This window comes from Patella vulgata, chromosome 2, assembly GCF_932274485.2.
Source record: "Patella vulgata chromosome 2, xgPatVulg1.2, whole genome shotgun sequence".
NCBI lineage: Eukaryota > Metazoa > Mollusca > Gastropoda > Patellidae > Patella > Patella vulgata.
Window position 1 is genome coordinate 75,319,595 of NC_065880.2, and position 21,693 is coordinate 75,341,287.

The window sequence follows — 21,693 nt, forward strand, 5'->3', positions numbered from 1 at the left end:
ATGGTCCATTAAGTAGTGTTCAGCCAGTGTTATGCAGATAAGAATGTCCCCACCAGTAGCACTGGTGGTATTAATGGTCACAGTCATCTTTTCCTATGTTCATATAGCATACCCACATAACACTGTCAAATAGAAAATGAAAGAGCAGCAAGCTTGGGGTCATAAAATGCCTTGATGATTTTCTTATTCACGTCCAGATTTACTAGTATAGAAATTTATTATTGGGGGTAGCGATTTATTGGTTGAAAATTTTTCGTCTCAAATTATGAGAAATAGTGAAATTTTATATTTTTTATGATTTTTTTCTCCATTTTATGATAATTTTATGTGAAATGACAAAATTTTATGAAAATATAAATGTTTTTATATTGTACGGTCCCTGGAATTATATTATTCAGTCTGATATGTTCATCCTGAAATATCACTTAGAAAAATACAACCATAGACATTTTCATATTTATAAGGTTCATGATAACATATCGCACATTAGAAGTTTAATCCAAGCATACAGCGATATGCTTTTAGAAATTTTATTGACATTAGTCAAGCAAACAAAATTCAGAAACAAATAAAATGAAATGAGGTTTAACGTCCTACTGTTCTGCTCCGAGTGGGTTAATGAAGAGACTGGGCTAATGAAGACGGAAACTTCAGAAACAAAACATAAATCAGTAATTAATAGAACAGAATTAAATGCTTACAATAATAAACTCTATAAAACATATCAAAATCTTTATCAAACATGTGAACATTTAACAATACAATGTCACATTTATTATAATATGGTAAAACTTTCAGAAAATCATGGTTAAAAATATTAATATAAACCCATTAAAATTTGTATACAATATCAGTAACTTGAAAAAATGATTAAATCATGTAAAAATCATTATATATACCGGTAGGTAGATAAACTATCAAAATAAGAACATCTTTATAAAAGAAATTGGAAAATGAACAAACAGAATGGAACTGATTCAGTCGCATTTAGCAACGGAACTGGATAAACACAGGACACAATTCTAATACAAATACTGAGGAACTCAGATACAAAATTTTAAGTTATTTTAAGACTTTCTTTCACTGCTTATCAAAAGGAACTGACAGTACCAATCATATATAATTATCATCCAAATAAATTTTAATTGCAAATTTTTAATGTACTTTCAAGGAATTTGTTAAAAGGAATGATCAACATTCACTTATCTTATTACCATCTATCTCAAGACTATTTCAAAGCATAGACCCATTTCTTTTATAAGTAGAGACATGTGGTCATAATCCCTCACACTTCCCTTACCCCACATCCTGATTTACATAACTAAAAATCTACATATTGCATCCACTTGACATTGCATCCAAACAGTAAAATACCAGGGGACGAATTCTCCAAAACCAAAATATTTTTAGAATGCAGCTAAAATTTGTACTAAGATTTTAAATTCCAGCCAATGAAAAGGCTAAATCCTTAAAACCATAAAATTTTAAATTCCAGCCAATGAAAAGGCTAAATCCTTAAAGTATTTAATTCCAGCCAATGAAAAGGCTAAATCCTTTAAATATTTTAGTTTAAGTTTTCTGATACTGAAATTTCACTGGAGTTTTGATTTTAATGTTTTTTTGGTTCTTCTTGAGGAAGAGTTAAATGTAAGGGTGTGGCTGGTTTCCAGGAATCCAATTTCTCCACGCAATTTATTTCTTCTCTTAAAATATTATTTCTCTCTTTGCTTCGAAAACTTTCACTAAACAAACAAAAACACATTCATAAATAATGTAGGTGTTTATGTCAAAGTATCATCATCTATACTAATATAAAATTTGTGACCGTCGTGTGTCTGTCTGTTCAGGGTTGGCGGCTACACTAGGACTGTCCTGAGGCTGAAATTTGTTGTATAGGGGTAGCTAAGACCGGGGAGTAACATAGGCTAGGTGGCAATAGCCTTCAACTTTCATTATCAGAGTTATGCTACTTCCGTTTCATGGGTATACCCATGCTATGCTGGATCAACGCCTAGTATAAAATAAAATGGGGTTTAAAGTCCTAATTTTCTGAAGTGAGCTATAATGGAAATTTCCTCCCAGAATAGCATCATTACTGTCTATTCTTCATTGAATCTCAAAGATGCTTTACTTGCACGTCGACATATAACATGACCTTGTTTTTTTGTTTTTCCATCCCATCAGAACAACTAGACCCTGTTCCTTGCCAGGCCATTCAAAAATGAATCAATTCCATTCTGTATTTACATTGAAATTTCATCGATCTATGCTGCTCGCTATGTAATAATCCCACCAACATTTTGTTGGTTAAAGCGTGCACGTTGAATCAAAATGTTTGTCTTTAAATCAAGTATGGTTTCAATTCCCCGCTTGTACGTGACAAGGAGTAGGGTGAGTTTTCTCCAGGTCCTCCGGTTTCCTCATGCTGTTAAAGACCTGTGTGTGCAAACGAATTACTGAAATTTAATTGAACGATATCTTAGTCCCGGAATGACCTAGTTGGTATCGAGTGGATATTAAACCCCATTTCTCTCTCTGATTGTTCTTGTTTGTGAGTGTAATTATTCCATGACTGGAACTACTTACCATTCTATGGGTGGTAATGACTGTAGTGGAATAAATGTATCAGGTTTGTTTGCAGATGAAGGATTTCTAAAAAAAAAAAATAAGATAAAATAAAGTAAATAAATTCTAAATGGACTTTACTTTACACCTCAGTAAGCCAGATTTATGACTGCATTTTTAACCCTCATTCTGACTTAGTGTCAAATCTGGGATATGGACATAATGCCAGGGGATAAAATGGCAGATTTATCATTGGGTTACAGTAAAGGGTTTGGTCCATATGTACTGTGACATTTTGCCATATCTGTCCTTTTGTCATGGTTAGTCATTTATCAACACCCCGAAGAACAAAAAATCAAATTTTTTGGGCGTCAGTATATTCTGTGTACCGAGATCAGAGTAATAACCACTAAAGAAAGTGAATCATGGAGTCAGGCAAGAAAATTAAATCTACTTTACATGTGAAACAATTAGAATTTTATTTCTGGCGAAATCGACGAGGGTTCTTTGCTTAATAAAGAAAAGAAAATTTACCCTTGTCGAAACATCGCCAGAAATAAACTTCTAATTAACTTAATTGCATTTAATTGTGTCATGTGTTATTCTCAAACAGTTACTATATAGCTGTTTAAACAATCTACTTTACATACCCGAACTGTACAATAGGTCTTGTGGAACCGGCAGCATGAAAACCAGGAGAATATTCAACAGCTTGATAAATTTTATCTCCAGGTGCCGCCTCAGGGATTGTATTACGTCTTTGTATTCTATCTTCTGTAAACAAATTCACAGGCAATTATTGAAAGCTGCTGATTGTTTCGTCTGATTAGACCGGGCCATTGCTTCAGGAATATGCTGATTGTTATTTGACATGTGACACTCACCAAGTGGCATCGTTCCTTCAACTCTATTAACCCCTGGGTCCATTCACGGGGGGAGACAAATATTTAAATTATCCACCCTTCAGATTCATGCTGTCAAAATATTCCATAAATAAAAAGCGAGTGGGCAAAGGGAAGTAACTCGCATTTTGTTGCAACCAAGATTGCTGAATCATTGTTGTAAACATTGTCAAAATATTTTAGGACATCAGTTCTTTGATAATACATTTCTTCCAAACTTTCTGATATTCGAGCATACAAGCTGCTATAATGTGGTGAACGTAAACAATGGGGCTAAGATGTAAACTGTTTTTGATTGGTTCGTAGAATAAACCTACATGGCCAATGAAATCATTATGGGTAGATAATTTGAATTTGTGAATGGACCCAAGAGGTTAGTGGAGTAAAAAAGAAGCTGCCACTGGGGATACCGAGGATGACTACAAAAAAATGGTTAAGTACCATTCAGTATTTACAAAAATATGATGATTATAAAATTTCGGCAACATTTGGTAACAACTGCAGATGATATAAACAATTCTGTCAAATACTGCTCACCTTTTCTGTTTTTTCCTAATAACATGGAATGTGTTAGTTCTCGTGATGATGTCATAGTGGCTTGATGATTGCCGTTAAAATAGCAGCGTAATCCGATACGATGATGATCTGGATCCAATAACCACTCTGTATCACTTCTTCTATATGTAACTAAAAATAAATTAAAAGCATAAAATGAAATGAGTTTTTTTTTTTATAATGCATTTCCACCTACTCTTCGTCCTGTGTACACACTGGTGTACACGTAAAAGATCCTTTGGCAGTTGGAATTCGATATAAGAGCAGGCCTTAGCGCCATTGTTCCGGAAAAATTTCCCTCACAGCACAATGTATGGCCCAGTCGGAGGAGAACAGTAGGATGTTAAACCTCCTAAATTTAAAATATAAAAGTCAATAAAGAGTCAAAATAACCAACAATCAGATATTCAGATAATTTTGTGTTTGTTTTCATGGTTCAAATTTCATTTATTTGTCTTCACCACAGTAAGATCTGGAAGAGTTGTGCACTGATTTATAGATAATCTATGTTCCTGTCAAATTGACATCCACCATGAGCCGGTCATATCTGAGTAGAGTGTTATTGGAAGTATAAAAAAGAAAATGAATAGATAGCAATATCAAGAAAATAAATATGATTATATTCATATTCAAGATAACCTCATCAAAAATACCTATAACAAAATAGACCTTCTTATGAAAACACATATAACAAAACAAACTTTATATGAAAATATCTATAACAAGATAGACTTTCTTATGAAAATACATATAACAAAATAGACTTTCTTATGAAAATACCTATAACAAAATAGACTTTCTTATGAAAATACCTGTAATAAAATATACCACACTACATACAGTTCACAATCAGATGATGTCACAATAGGCTTTCTTAAAATTTTAAAGTCATCAGGACTGAAATTGTTTTGAGATGCAGACATCTTGGATTCTTGGGTTGTGATTCTTAAAATTATGAAGTCATGAACACTGAAGTCATAGAACATTCCACTACTGTAGCTGGAGGCAAGGTCGGAAGACATCAGTAGTAGAACCATTTCTAGAGGATTACCGGCATGTGCTTTTTTGGAGCCTAGTGATTGTGATCCCAAGGATTATGTTTAATATAAAAAGAAATACTTACATGGATAGGGTCTCATGCTCTTCCAATTATTGGGCCAGATCTCAGCTGCAGGATAATCAGAGCTTTTAGGTGGTGGAATATAGCGGAGTCTTGAATCCCAATCTGGACCACATCTTTAACAATAAAGAGACATAAAATAGTTATATCCACTTGACACAAGCTAGGTCATTTTGGGACTAACATATAGTTCAACTTTATTTCAACAATTCGCTTCCGCTTAGGGGTCTTTAGCGGTGGGCAGAAATCGGAGAACCCAGAGAAAACCCACGAGTTTGAACAAGCGACATCACTCCTTGTCACATACAAGCGGGGAATCGAACCCACACCACTTGTTTAAATGACAGACCTTATGATCTGATTTGCAAGCATTAAATCATGCTTATATAAATATCAGTCAACGTAGCCCCAATTAAAATACAGTAATTGTTTCAATAGAACTGTTGTGTTTAGTTTAACAATTACAGCCTTATTAAACATCAACTTACTTGGTATATTCTATGTTTAAACTCTGATTGTGAGGCGTCCATTCCCCGTCACCAGATAAATCTGTATTATGAGGTAAATATCTTCGTCCCCTCGGTACATATTTAGTTACACCTCTTAAATTTTCAAGATCAGGAAAATGTCTTCTTTCTCTTTCTGTCAAACAAAAAATAGACTTTCAGAACTATGACCGACTGAATACAACGGCACCAATTCAAATACAACTTGGTTAAAGGAGCTAAACCTCTAAAGTGCAATTTAGTAAAGTGATAGTTTTCTTTTGTCTGCCATTATGTTTTAATTGAGTTAAACCGCTAACCCAAATACTTTCCTTATGGTAATATTCGAAATTAAAAATTATGAATTAAGATTTATTATTGGTCCATAGCAATCAATATTGATGTTGTTATCTTGCCATGAAAATATGGGATCCTAATATCCAATATTAAGACACAATAAATATTTTATAATAAGTATATCTGTAATGAACAAACAAAAACATATCCTACAAGACAATGCAGAAGTAAATAGTAATGGCTGACTCACAAATGACAAAATTATAATAAAAAAACCTGTAGAATGGACAAGGCAGACTTAAACGACTGCCATTCAATTTGGACTTTTCATGTATTTTACCGAACGTAATTAATTAGAAATTACAATAAATTTGTTAAAAATTGAACATAAATCACTTTATATACATTCATATTACATTTGCTTTTAGAGCCATTTTCATCTATATTAAGGTTTCAAAGAATAGAGCAAAACACCCTTTTAACAAATTTAAGAGGTTTAAGGGAACTAAACCTTTAATTCAATATTATCCATAATATTCCTAATTAAAAACACGAACTAGAATTCATATTAGTTTATTTCAATCGATATTGATGTTGTTTTCTTACCATCTAAACATGGATCCTTATATCAAACATTTAAGACACTAAATGAAAATTTCAAAATCAGTACACAGTGTCGTGTAGTTACTATACTTGTAACGTTAAACTGTGTGTTTAACGTTACAATTGATACAGTCTAAGAATCCTTACACAAGTTCAAATAGGTTGAAACGCACAATTGTCAACACATATCATTACAGTTTGTATTGGAATAAGTAATTCTATGACAAATAGTGAAGACTGGACCACTAAAATAGTTACCGAACAGTTTTTCTTTGTGGTTATGCGTTCAACATTTGCATAGCGATGTTTCTTGTAATGACGTATTACACACAAGCCGCCATGACACCAGCCAGTTGAAATTTCGCGTAGCAGTTGGGTTTCATCAAATCATATAATTATGCGGTAAGGCTACACCTTTATTTCAATAGGAAATGATTTATTATATGTTAAGCTAGGCGCAGTACTGTTTTGGGTCAGTTTATGTGTAAATTAAGGGAGCTATAGGCCAGTAACCTTTTTGTAGTGATTTCACTAAAAAACTTGCGCAAAGGAACTCTGTAGGACGAGCCACTACTGTGGCTGGAGTAAGGCGGAAGACATCAGTAGTGGAAACATTTCTAAGTGTCGTGTAGCTCATCTCTACATGTATGGTTTTGTGTGCCATTTGTAATGAACAAAGAAAAAAAATATCCTAAAAGATTATGCAGAAGTAACTTAAAATTGCAGATTCACAAGACAAAATAATCCGTGTTGTGTTTAGTTCAGCTCTGAACGTATGTCTCACAGCTGCGAGTGTAATGAGACCTACGTTCAGAGCTGAGCTATGTGTAGAATGGTCTAAGCAGGCGAAAATGACCGCCGTTGAGTTTGGACTTATCCTGTATTTCACCAATCACCGAACATATTTATGGTTCCAAATTGGAAATTTCAAAACCTACATTTATGCAGAACGAATTTCAGGTATATGCGTCTGGATGCAATGATAAAAGGATACATCAAATTGGAATTAATAAATGAAAATTCGATTGTTAATTAATGCTATCGAAAACTTACCTCTTTTGCCAGGTTTTCCTATTTCTGTTGTAAGATGAAGCATTTTGTTTGTATTTCTAAATTATTTGACTAATTAAAAAAAAAAACCCAATAAGTTTATATTATCGATCTTAATTCATGTTAAATGCACAAAAACCGAAACATATCCACTTGAATTAATTTAATTTGTTTACAAGAAGCCATTTTTGTCACGTGGTGTAAACGTCGCTATGGAACAGCCAATGATATTACACGCACCTGCTCACTTCCGTCTGTGTATATGATTTTTGTCTGGACGGTGTACAAATTTATAAACACCATTGGAAATTATCCACATATGGTTAACGGGTTGTGTTAGTTTGGGATTATATTAGTTTTTATATCTCATGTCGGGAAGGGAGAAAAACACAACCAAATTTAACATTTTATGCAAAGTTATTTCCTGTATTTGTATTAACATTCAGTCATCTACTGTTGGAATCCCAAAAGCAATTCTGGTTCTGAAAGACGAAGTAAGCCGCCTGAGCAGTTCCGTACATGCAAGGCCTACAGAATGTTGCATATTATTTGGATACTCTCCTTTCTGGGCAATTGGCAATTGGATTAACTTTTATTTTAGAGAATTTCAAGATCAATTAATCCACCACTTAACTTTCTGACACACAGCCCAAAAGTATTTCTTAAAAAAGATTTATTATGTAAGATTTAGATAAAGAGCTGGCGTTCTTGCTGTAATAATAGTTCAAAAATAGATCATTCAAAATTTATGTATTGAAAATTTCATTAAAATTACTTTAATTCTGATCCAAGATATCAGTGTTTGAAGTTTTGACAAGATGTGGTAAATATTGTTTATTACTGTAGCTATGTTACTTGTTTATCGAGATTCCGCCTCCTTTCTCCATTTTTAAATTAAATCATTAAATGGTGATTTCATTTCAATCTTTTTAATTCTCTGCCATCTGATGTTCTAGAGAGTTGATTATAAACTTATGCGAAAAAATGTCTACATAATAATTTATATAACATTTGAAGCCAAAATAAAATCCTGCCATTGGCAGATTTAGCTCTTGAATAATGCATCTTTAAGTAATGCCCTGATCCCATATAACCCCGCCAGATATGGTGATAGACCTGTCAAACATCACCTCATAGAGTCAATAGGAGTGATTTCGATTCCCCAGTTGTATTGTAAGTGACAAGGAATAGGATCGCCTGTCCAACCTCGTGGGTTTTCTCCGGGTCCTCCCACTGCTAGAGACCCCCCACTCCCAAGTGAATTTTTGAAATAAAATTGAATCATGTTAGTCCTGAAATGATCTAGTTTGTGTCGAGTGGACATTAAAATCCATTCCTCTCTCTCGGACACCCCCTCCTCAGAAAGGTGTTCAATAGTCTTGACCAGGAATACAGAAAATAAGAGATTACGTTCTTCGCTCAAGCCTCTTCTTTTACAAAATGAAGGTTACACCACGTCCACCCACAATGATCAAAGGCTGTATGATATGGGATTAATCGTCCTACTTTTCTGCACCAACCTTGGTAATGAAATGAAATGAGGTTTAATGTCCTGCTCTGACTGGACTAATGAAGACGGGCACATGCCATACAGTGTACTATCATGAGGGAAATTTTGCCTTGACAGTGGCGCTTTGGCCTACTCTTATATCGAATTCGAACTGCAAAAAGATCTTTTACTTTCACCCCAATGTGTACACACGACCTCAGTTTTTCGTCCCATCCATATGACTATATGATGTTCCTTGCCAGGCACCACTGAAAACGAAAGAGAGAAATGGGGTTTATTGTCCACTCGACACAAACTAGGTCATTTCGGACTAACATATTGTTTAATTTTATTTCAATTCGCTTGCGCATAGGGGCCTTTAGCAGTGGGAGGAAACCGGAGGACCCGGAGAAAAACCACGAGGTTGGACAGGCGACCCTACACCTTGTCACATACAACCGGGGATTCTTAACCATGCCAGTCGACTCAATGACAGACTTTATGATACAGCGCACGCAAGCTAACCATTCAGCCATCCCCCCCCCCCCCCGCCACTAAAAGGAGGAACCACACTGGAAAATCCAGATTAACTTTCTTCGCCACTGCAGGGATCGAACACGGGACCTCCAGGTTAACGAGCAAACGTCTTACTCATTAATCCACCTCGGTAATGAAGACCGGCATATGCTACAAGGAAATTTTGTCCCGACAACAGCATTTCCGCCTACTTTTCATGGATTTCCATTTATCAATGGTTAATGCAGGTAATGGAAGAGGTGAACAGATCAATCTACCTTGCTAAGTCATCCTCATTTTTAAAAAAAATATACACTAAACACAATTTAAAGATTATAAAGTTTCTGTCGATTTATTTACTGAAATGTCGATCAGATACAAAGACAAGACTGCCGACAATATTTTGTGTTTTAAGATAGAAAATTTTCCATCTGGGCATAACAAATGTCGCCCCACTAAATAACATAACATCATTACATAAACTATATACAATGACAATCTAGTCTACACAAAAAGCACTTGTTGATCAAGACAAAAAAATATCCTTTAATTACTATACCATTAAATCAATTAGTCTCATATTCTATTAACAATATTGTATAAATATATTCCAATTCTAGTATTAATTCAGCTTTTTAGTTTTATTACATACCCTCTTATATTCTTTTGTATCCAATTTCACTATTACTTCATCTCTTTAAAGTTATCAAATTATATAGGTTAATGCTGTTATTGGGGCACCGAAAAGCCTCTATATAAGCTATTGCTTTACTCTTGGGCTGCCGGCCTTTTTCTCAATTCAGACACAAAGAGTCATTTTTGTGAAACACCTTCCTAACTGGACATTTTGCCACATGTACTAAAATATTTTAATACAACCGTTTAGTCATACATAATGTGCAAAAGAGGTGAATTGGTGTTATATAAAATTCTTAAACAAGATCAATTCTAAATGGGCAGTGAAATTGATATTCTTAATACAAACAGAATCAGAGATTATTAAACTTATTTTAAGAGAGTAATACTTCAAACCTGCTGATGAAACTGGTCTTAAAAAAAAACCATACATGAAAATAACAGAAATCAAATGTACAAATATAAGTACTCATAATAATTAAGTTTTCCATTCATGTTTAAGTCAATTCTAAAGCTTAAGACAACTTTTATAGCCATTCAAACATTGTTATTATTAACCATACAGTTTTAAATTAATAAATAGCCCAATAGTCTTAAAGTGTAACCATCCAGGTACATACCAATAACGGTTGTTAAACATTACTATGTATGTCACGGCTACGATTATAATTTCTTGTTTCAAACCCATTTGATTACAGGATAATATTATTAGATATCTAGTGAAAAGTCTGAGACAAATATATCCTGGTTGGCAGTGGCGGATTAAGCTCCACCAAGGCCTGAGGTGGCAGTTGCTGGAGGGCCTATTTAGTTTTTAAAGTTAGAGCCAAGGTAGTTGCTAACATTAAAAACGGGATTCTTTACTGAGGTTATAATATTATTAAAATATTAGTTATAACTATTGAAATTTGTCGTACAAAATGCTTTGACAGCAGAAACGTCACCGGAAACCAACTGTACATACACCTATTTTCAAGGATAATATTTCCTCATGATGGGGTGTTTACATCAAAACTAGCGCAAGATCTTTTGCTAGATATATTAAGCAAGACATTGTAGGCCTACGTTTAAAAAATAAGATCAGATCTCCAAACAATAGGGCCTATTTAAAATGGCATGGGCCTAATTAATTTCGGGTCAGGGCCTATGTTGATTCCCGTTGGGCCTAAACCTCACCCCCCTAACATTCATTGTCTATGCGTTTTTAATCGTATCAGACAAGTCTAAAATATTTTTTTTTACAAAATCTTTGGGCCTGAGGCTGCAGCCTCATCAGCCTCACTGATAATCCGCTACTGCTGGTTGGTATATATTCATTTATGTAACCAATGACAGTTTTTAACCATCCCGATAAGATTTTCCTCCTAGGTCAATGTTTCCCCTATTTTTACTACAAAACTCAACCATTGCTCTTTGTATGATTGTGAATTTTGAAACTTTGACAAACTATTTGAAGGACTCTTGCTTTGTATCCTGATTGTAGGTGATAATTACTTTTCCCACCTCTGAACACAATGACATAATTAGCAGATACATGTATATTATTTAGTATTAATCAATGATTAAATTTGCAATGATTATAATGACAATTAGAAAGCAATTATTAATAAATTATCTATTATATTTTATTCAAACAAACCAACAACAAAAGCTAGGACTTCTGTCAGATTGTCGATTGTTTCTGTAATAAAGAATTTTTTAAACATGCATATGATAAAATTCCCAAAACTCTTGCCTTTGAAAGACTCAATCAGTTTCAATGTGAAAACTAACTTCTTTGCTTCGAGGAGTTGCACATACATAATTTTATTTTAGGAATATTCCCGGCATACAAAAACAAATAAATTCATTTAATAAATGCAAATTACAATCATTTTCGTCAAATTTAGCATTATGAATATCAATTAAATACTGGCCAAATTGTGATTTTGATTTTACAAAAAAAGGAGAAGGTTGAGATCCAAAAAGGTTCTGTAGTAAAAACAGTCCATAACAACCATATTTTAACTTTCCAACAGGTGTTAATATTTTAAACTTTCTAATTTCCAGCAAGTGTTTAAATGCGAAATGACAAGTCTAGATATGACCGGATGGTTTAAGAACTACGTCTGATTATCAAGCAGAGTTAGTTTCAAAAAAGATACAATTATCATAATTGTTGTGAACTTATTTAATATATAATTAGCAACAGGTCATTTTGTACATTTTTCCTAATGTGTTAACCAAGACTATACTTTGCCATCATCCAGGGCTTCCACTTCAAAATCTTATTAACCGGTCAATTAATTAAAAAAAAAAGTGATAATTATTTAGCATTATACCAAATTTAATATATTTACATATAAACAGTATAAATTTTAAATGTATTAATTCTTTTTTAAGGTTAAATTCTAATCTCATGGCATGTTAGCCAACAGTTAAATTCTCCAGTCAATTTTCACCACTAATCTGACAAATATGAGTTCAACAAGAGCCCTGTGATCAATTATCTTCAATTTAACTGAATCTAATTTGTAACATTAATATCCATATCCATAGCAATCATTAAAAGTATAAATATATATTAATTCTGTAGATTATTTCATAAAAAGTAATGATAACCTCCTGAAATGTTACAGTAGAGTCTGTCAGGTCGGCTGGGGAGGTCATTTGTACATCTAATCCTAACCCTAACCAAGGAAGAAAGGTAGGAAGGATACCAGCAAATACTTATTTTAGAAGACATTCTTGTAATGACCGAGTAAAACAGCTATCCACAAGTTCAGCAGTATAAATAAACATCTGATTGGTCAATATATCCTTGGAAAATTTCGATACTTTCTGACCTCCCTAACTGGCATGACAGTATCCTGGTAGTCAGCGAATAGAATTTCTTTTAGCCAGTTTGTATTTATATCTGACTGTCAAGAAGTGTTGAAGCAGAAATAAACAAAATTCTGCAGCTTGAATTTAGAAAGGTATCAAAATGGGTTAATAAATATGAAGTTGAAGTATACACAAAGTTGTATTTTATACAACATATACTCTGATTGGTTGATAAGATTTATGAGACTTTGTGATTGGCTAGGATTGGCCTGTAGTGAATAAGCTGAGTTTATCTTCCACACTAGCGACAAGTTTTTTGTTGATAAAGCGATCTAAATGTTTGGCTAGATTTGGTTGCAGACAAATTGGAGTAGCAATGGATTCCACACTGACTGAGGCTAAACTCTCTACAAACTTTTCCACAAAATTACACCTGAAAAAAAAAAGTTTCATTTTATAGAATTAAACATTCCCATTAACCATTTCATTAATGTCCGAGTAATCCAAATGAAGTGAAATGGTGTTAACGTACTACTTTTCTGCACCGATTGGGCTATGATACAACCCATCATCAAAGTCCTGCAGGAATTTCCAGTCTGGCTATGAACAGTATATGGTTGATTGGATGGGACGTGAAATGAAAGGAAATGGGGTTTAACGTCCTACTGTTCTGCTCCGAACTGGGTGAATGAAGATGGGCATACGGCATACAGTGTGCTATGATTGAAATTTTGCCTGGACAGCGGCACTACGGACTACTCTTGTATCGAATTCCAACTGTCAAGGGATCTTTTACGTGCACGGCAATGTGTACACGGGACCTTGGTTTTTCGTTCTATCCGAATGACTAGACAGCTGTCCTTGTCAGGCCCTCCGTCCTGCATCACTGACAAGGGGGAACCACATGGATGGGACATAAAACTGAGGTTCCAAGTTCGTGTTGGGGTGCATGTAAAAGATCGTTTCGAAATAAGAGTAAAACGTAGTGCCGTTGATCTGGCACAATTTCCCTAATAGCACACTGCACAGCACATTCCCATCATCAACAGACCATTTAGTTCAGCAAAGTAACTTGCTAACACCAATTAATTCCATTTCAATCTATCATCAAAAACTGATACAAGCATGATCGTAAAGATATAATAAGACTATAATTTGAGTCAGTGACTGTCTTACCATGAGGTCTGCAACTGGTTATCCATATCTACAGGTGATGTATTTTGATAAATTACTTCCCCTTGTTTCAGCATACAACATAATAATGTACAGCCCAACTATAAAACAAGGAAAGAGAATAACATACAATTAATTTAAACTAATGTAGTTCGGTAGATTGGTGTATGATTAACTTAAAACTAATATCAGCAAATCGACAAATTGGTGAATTATTAACATAACCCTAACATCAGTTATTGGTGTATGATTAACCCAATACCAAACTGTTTTATGATTAATTTATAACTAATATCGCTAAATTGGTTATGATCAATTTTAAACTAATATTGGCAAATTGGTGTATGATTAATTCAAAACTAATAGTTCCGCAATTTGGTGTATGATAAATTTTAAACTAATATCAACAAATTGGTGTATGATAAATTTTAAACTAATATCAGCAAATTGGTGTATGATAAATTAAAACTAATAATGTATGGCAAATTGGTGTATGATAAATTAAAACTAATAGTTTGTCAAATTGGTGTATGATTAACTTGAAACTTGAATCAGCAAATTGGTGTATGATTAATTTTAAAACTAATAGTTCACTAAATTGGAGTACGATTAATTGAAACTAATGTAGTACCACAAATATATATAATCAATTCTGGTTGTTTGTTTAACAATATGCTTTGTTTATAAACCCTACGGCATTATTGTAGACAGATGAATGTGCAATCTGTATCATGAGTTCTAATTGGTCTACAGATCCAAGTCCACCTAGTACATTCTGTTTAAGCCCGATACAAAACAAAATGTCAGTATGATTTTAATAACATACTTTGGATAGAATTATCGAAACAGACCACTTTTTCTGCGGAAAAAGGGTGGAGATGTTTTCTTGATAATGAATGATTTACTCTGTGTTATAGCAAACATATTAGCACCACTAACAACATCATATGGTTTGTGGGGTTTGTTCCATGACTTCGAACTTCTTACCTTACTCTGAAAGACAAGTTTTAATGACTGTTCTTCATGATATTCTTTCTGTATCTGTCCAGCAAATTTAACCAACATATTCAGATTGCAGGTAGCTATGGCTCTTGTTATTGATTCACATAACTGCCCTGTACCCTGTATAATAAATCAGAAAGGATTGTACTAACTACTCAACTGAAAAAAAACATCACAGGCAGTCCAATATAGGCTGTTTTTTTTAAAATATTCCATAAAATATTCTGTACTGCCTTCAAAAGATTACTAAAATTACAAGAGCATCGCTAACGCAGCAATATACGTCCACATTCCTGTTTTGTTTGATATGGTCCAGTTTGCACTGAGGGTCTGTGAAATAAAACTGGGTTGTAGGACTGCTATCAGTTTAACATTTCTTTTACATTAAATTTTTATTTTAAAACAATCGATGTCTTTATTCTAAATGCATGACGTTTCGAATAGGTATGCAAAGTTTCAAAAGGATCTGTTAAGAATTGCGGCCTGTAGGCAAAACACAAGACACACAAACATTAGTCATGGCTCTGTCCCAAGGGGTCGAGCATGCACCAAAAATAATAAGAGGTCAGCCTTAGGATTAAGGAATAAGTATAAAAAAGTAGCCTTAGGTTATAAGGAATAAGTATAAAAAAGTTTTCAAGATGATCGATTAAGAAATGCAGTCTGCAAGTGACACACAGACATAAAAAAAGAAAATGGGCGTAGCTCTACCCCTGGGGGTTGGGTATTCACCACAAATAATAGGGATGTTCCTTAGGATAGAAGGAATATGTATGCTAAGTTTCAAGGTGATACGATAAGAAATGCGATCTGTAGATGACAAACAAATAAATAAATGTAAGGGATGATGATCACTTAAGAATTGTGGCCTGTAGGCGACACACAGACCCCCACACACACACACACACACACACACAGACAGGGGCGACGGCAATATATGTCCACATTATGAATGTGGACGTATAAAAATGTAAATTGGGAGAAAACTATACAATTTCAGAACAAGTTTTAAAAAATGTTATTGAGAAATTTTGTCTGCGATTGCTTTCACACCCATTAAATGAAATGAAACTGGGTTTAACGTCCTACTGTGATTGGGCTAATGAAGACAGACATATGCCATACAGTGTGTTATGAGGGAAATTTTGTCTGGGCAGCAGGACTATGGCTTACTCTTATATCGAATTCCAACTGCCAAGGGATTTTTACCATATTCCTGAAGCAATGGCTCGAGAAATCCCTCTCTGGCCATTGCTGGATTGGCTTCTGATACTTGAGCTTTTGAGGGAGTGTGTCTATTCTTCCCATTCAATCAAATCTATCCCAAATAAAGCAACATGACAGCCCTTCGTTTAATCTGGGCTCTACCCTAAAACTTTGGACAGTTATTGTTGCTAAATGAAAGAGTTCTAAGAATCTTTCGCACACAATTAAAAAAACTTGATTCATTGACATATATCTAGGATCTCATTCTACTTGTTCCTTACCTCTTCAGAATCTTTTTTGGCCAGGTTTGGTAAGTATGATAAAATTATAGACATCAAAACTTCTGTTTGACTCTGAAATTAGAATAACCATTAAAACATGGATGTCAGACTGCACACGCATCATGATAACATACATTCAGCAGAGCTTTGTGCTGTATGTGTGCCCTGCTCCCACGAAACCAGACGCTTGTCCCACAACTTCCATTTGTATTACGGGTACAAAGGCAGAGAAAGAGAGAAATGGGGTTTAACGTACACTCAACACAAACTAACACATGGGACTAACACATGGTTCAATTGTATTTCAATAAATAGGGGTCTTTAGCAGTGGGAGGAAACCGGAGGACCAGGAGAAAACCCACAAGGTTGGACAGGCGACCCTACTCCTTGTCACATACAACCGGGGAATCGAAACCATCCATGCCAGTTGACTCAATGACAGACCTTATGATAAAGCATGCACGTGCTAACCATTTGGCCATCCAACCCCCCAGGCACGAAAGCATAAACTGTATGTTTTCTTGTTGCTGTGAATGAGCCGAACTCAACTCCAAATTTAAAAAGAATTGCATTTTTGGAAAGCTTAGATTGTGGACTATTCAAATATACTGCCAACTCTATTTTTATAAAAATGACCAAGAGCCTGGTTTTGTGGGAGGGGGTCACATATATAGGGTAATATTAATTTCATTCCTGACCTACTCCATTACCACACTACTACTCACAGGATTTTGTTAAACAAGCCAACAGTGAGGCTGATGTCCCCCGCCGAAATAGGAAAATAATTAGAGGACACATATAAATTTATCACAAATTATCTTTTACAAAGTATTGAACAATCAAACAGTATATCTTTACTTATAGTCTAAGCATACAATGTTTTTGATGGAATAATTATAGCATATTAAGGGGAAAACATGCTCTATGCCTACAGATCTAGAGTTTGGTTGTATCAACGGGTCTATTTTCCATCTTGCTGCAAGTTGTGCAAAGTTCACTGTTTTCTTTCTGTCATTAAATGTCAATTCATTATTGCATACTACATATTTAATTAATTTATAATAGTTTCTTTTTCAATTTGTTTTTTCCATTTATTTGTTTATTTACCTTGCCTATTTTCATTGTATTGGATTGTATTGGAATTGCTCAATTGATGCTTTTATCAATACCTGGTTATAATATTATGACATGTAATGTGGCACGTTGAGTCGGGACATGTAGGCTATAATGTAACCTAAATGTATACATAAGTGGATTTCGTTTCATTTTTTTCGAAAATATTGTACAGATAAAAGAGGAGGAATTACAGGGGTAATACATTGGAAAGCTTCTTCAAGAACTAAAGCATAAACTATATAAACGAGCTTATAAAAAGGAAAAGTTTGTATAAAGACGTTTCGTTTGCACAACTGGGTGATGATAAATCACGTTTTGTCTTTCTAGCAGACGACACCGTTTTACGGCTCTGCTTACCCTAAGCGGAAAATGCTCATCTTCGAACTCCATCAAGGCATTGACCTAATCAACACATACACCAAGTTTGAACATTCTAGCTCAATTAGGAAGAGAGTTATCGTGCCCCAAAGTATCAACCAATCAAATTGCTTATCTCTGCTTACCCTAAGCGGAAAATGCTCATCTTCGAACTAGGCGGGGGACAATCAAAGTAGGAGAGTTATTGTTTTCCAAAGTCTCGACCAATCGAATTGCGTATCGCTCTGCTTACCCTGAGCAGAAAATGCTCATCAAACTTAGTCAAGGTATTACTGTAATGAAACTATACACCAAGTTTCATCAATCTCACTTAATTAGAACTAAAGTTATCGTGTCCCAAAGCATCAACCAATCAAATTGCTTATCTCTGCTTACCCTAAGCGGAAAATGCTCATCTTCGAACTCCATCAAGGCATTGACCTAATCAACACATACACCAAGTTTGAACATTCTAGCTCAATTAGGAAGAGAGTTATCGTGCCCCAAAGTATCAACCAATCAAATTGCTTATCTCTGCTTACCCTAAGCGGAAAATGCTCATCTTCGAACTCCATCAAGGCATTGACCTAATAAACACATACACCAAGTTTGAACATTCTAGCTCAATTAAAAGTTATCGTGTCCCAAAGCATCAACCAATCAAATTGCTTATCTCTGCTTACCCTAAGCGGAAAATGCTCATCTTCGAACTCCATCAAGGCATTGACCTAATCAACACATACACCAAGTTTGAACATTCTAGCCCAATTAGGAAGAGAGTTATCGTGTCCCAAAGCATCAACCAATCAAATTGCTTATCTCTGCTTACCCTAAGCGGAAAATGCTCATCTTTGAACTCCATCAAGGCATTGACCTAATAAACACATACACCAAGTTTGAACATTCTAGCTCAATTAGGAAGAGAGTTATTGTGTCCCAAAAAGTGTGACGGACAATAAATCTACACTGCTGGATTAAGCCATCATTTTTGAGTTGAACAGTTACCACCCTACCCTTGATTGAAGTACATGCTGTAGGTTTTGTCACATTTTCTTTTTAGGTCTTGTTCAGCAATATACTTCAAATTTTAAGACTGACATATAATAATTTTCGTTTCAATGGTTACATGTAAAATGTGACAGGGAGACACATACTAAACTTACCCTGTCTGTCTACAACAAGCTCCGCTTGTGAACAGACACTTAGTTAGTTGACTAACATTTTAAGTCCTGAATCAACTTAAATGTGGGCATATAAAAATTTAACGATAAAACGGATAAGCGAAACTAATAAACAATCTACGCTACATCATTACTCAGAATAAAGTAATTTGAAAGAATTTATTATTATAGCAAGAACTTCCAGCTCTTCATCTAAATCTTACATAATGCATCTTTAATATAGATTTGACATGTTACAAGTTATTATTTAAAAATCTATTAACTCACCGTATCAAGGAGAGGTAAAACTCTGGACAATAACTTCCTTCCTTTTCTCACAGAAATAATCTGTAGAAAGTTATCTGGGTTATCACTGTGTGTAAAATATTCTAATAAATTGACAATTTTCTCCTTTCTTGCTTCATTCAATGGCTTCCTGTGGGGGGAACAAAATGAAAATATCTTTTAAATAACATTCATCTGTGAGATTATGTAATAAAGGTACAAAATCAAATGAAATGGGGTTTAATGTCCTGTTCTGCACCAACTGGGCTAATGAAGTCGGGCATACGCCACACAGTGTGCTATGAGGGCAATTTTGCACGTACAGCTGCACTACTGCCTACTCTTATAATGAATTTAAACTGTCAAGGGTTGTTTTACGTGCCTGCAAACGTGTACACAGGACCTCAGTTTACCAACCCATCCCAACGACTAGACATTCTCCTTACCAGCCCCCTCAGTCCTGCACCAATAACAAAGAGGAGCACGCTGAAAAGACTTTTGTTACGTTTTAGACACATCATCTTGTTCCTTTTCATGGTACAGATAAATTCCATTGGTGGGGGATAGTTCATTTTGTTCCATATATCTTTATATCTGATCTTATTTATATGCCACTTCAACCGCTTGTCATTCTATGTGGTTATAATAGACATGTGTTATTAAAGAAAGTGTGATATATTTGAACTAACCTGCTCTCTGGAGTTAAAGCTAGTACCTGTTTCTCTAGATCATCTATATCTAATAGAATATTATAACCCTGAAAATATAACAACAGTAATATACATCTAATAAAATAATTTAGGGTCACCCATATCAATTAGTAGCTGTTTTTCCATAAGAATGCATTATAAATGAAATGGGATTTAACATCCTACTCGGCTAATGAAGATAGGCATAAGCCATACTGTGTGGTAATTTGGAAATTTTTCCTGGACAGCAGCACTATGGCCTACTCTTATATTGAATTCCAACTGCCAAGGGATCATTTACGTGCATGCCAATGTATACACAGGACCTCAGTTTTTCGTCCCATCCAAACGACTAGACAGCTGTCCTTGTCAGTCCATCCATCCTGCACCACTGACAAGGGGAAAACACGCTGGAAAATCCTGATCAAACACACGAACACGATGTATCGAACACATGACTTCCAGGCTAGCGAGCCAGCGTCTTACATACTTCGCTAACGTGGCTCCATTAATGCGCTAAAAGATTAGAAAAAAAACATACATCTTATAATGCATCGTACCCAAATGATGAGCCAACGTATTACATATTGTAGAAGGGCTGGCAAGATATATCGTTAAATCGGGGCATCGCGATTTCCATTCTTACGATTCGCTTTGTCCACAAAATACAAATGATCAGACAGTATTGTTCTGCACCGACTGGGCTAATGAAATAAAATGGAATACTTGCGCAGGGATACACTCGTGTGAACCGAGGGGTATTCAATGGTCATCGAGTTCTATCTATATATCTTTAGGGATCTTTTACGTGCATGCCAATGTGTACCAGGCAACTAGGTTTTACAAACTATGCGAATGACTAGACAGCTGTCCTCCTTGTCAGGCCCCAACGTCACGATGAATTTTCTCAGTCAACAGATTGGGCCACGAGAGAGTCTAACCAAATGCCAAGGATTCTTTTACATGCATGCCAATGTGAACACGGGACCTCGTTTTTTTTCTGTACTATCTGAAAAACTATACGTTGTCTCTTGGAAGGCTCTCTTTCCTGCACCACTGAGATGAGGAATCCATGCTGGAGAATTCTGGGGAACTTTCTCATCCAACACCGCAACTCTCTTGCTTTATAGATCAATGATATTTAGTCATGTGGGAATACAAACCTTTTCTATATCCATGAGCAACTGACGAATCTTGCGTAATTCCTTACTGACATTCTGACCTTCCTCCCCACCAATAGATGCTCGTCTTGTAATGTTAATTATCTGTCGTGGATTGTGAACACTGGCTGTTGTTAGTCTTCCTAAAGAACCTTCAAACTGAGCTAAAAAAACACCAAATCCGCAATTAAGAACAAATACAAAACCTTAATTAAAAACAAATACAAAACCTTAATTAAAA

General features: G+C 34.9%; 2 protein-coding genes across 3 annotated transcripts in view; both read right to left on the bottom strand.

Moving 5' to 3' along the window:
- Nucleotides 1-234: 234 nt before the first annotated feature.
- LOC126811403 (spermatogenesis-associated serine-rich protein 1) lies at nt 235-7,754 on the bottom strand. The gene is made up of 7 exons (XM_050536992.2): nt 7,581-7,754; nt 5,631-5,784; nt 5,146-5,258; nt 4,005-4,154; nt 3,216-3,339; nt 2,587-2,652; nt 235-1,742 (listed from the first exon to the last, which is right to left on the bottom strand). The coding sequence occupies exons 1-7, from the start codon at nt 7,621-7,623 to the stop codon at nt 1,610-1,612; spliced, it is 783 nt and encodes a 260-aa protein (XP_050392949.1). The 5' UTR covers nt 7,624-7,754; the 3' UTR covers nt 235-1,609.
- A 2,153-nt stretch (nt 7,755-9,907) lies between these two features.
- LOC126811402 (protein PAT1 homolog 1) overlaps nt 9,908-21,693 on the bottom strand; it is a 29,192-nt gene continuing 17,406 nt past the window's right edge. For both annotated transcript variants that reach the window (XM_050536990.2, XM_050536989.2), the window contains 7 exons: nt 21,456-21,616; nt 20,293-20,360; nt 19,607-19,754; nt 16,686-16,757; nt 15,184-15,318; nt 14,200-14,297; nt 9,908-13,456 (listed from right to left, as the gene is read on the bottom strand). In XM_050536990.2, coding sequence (XP_050392947.2) covers nt 13,282-13,456; nt 14,200-14,297; nt 15,184-15,318; nt 16,686-16,757; nt 19,607-19,754; nt 20,293-20,360; nt 21,456-21,616 — 857 coding nt within the window. In that variant the 3' untranslated portion in view covers nt 9,908-13,281. The remainder of the gene's footprint in view (nt 13,457-14,199; nt 14,298-15,183; nt 15,319-16,685; nt 16,758-19,606; nt 19,755-20,292; nt 20,361-21,455; nt 21,617-21,693) is intronic.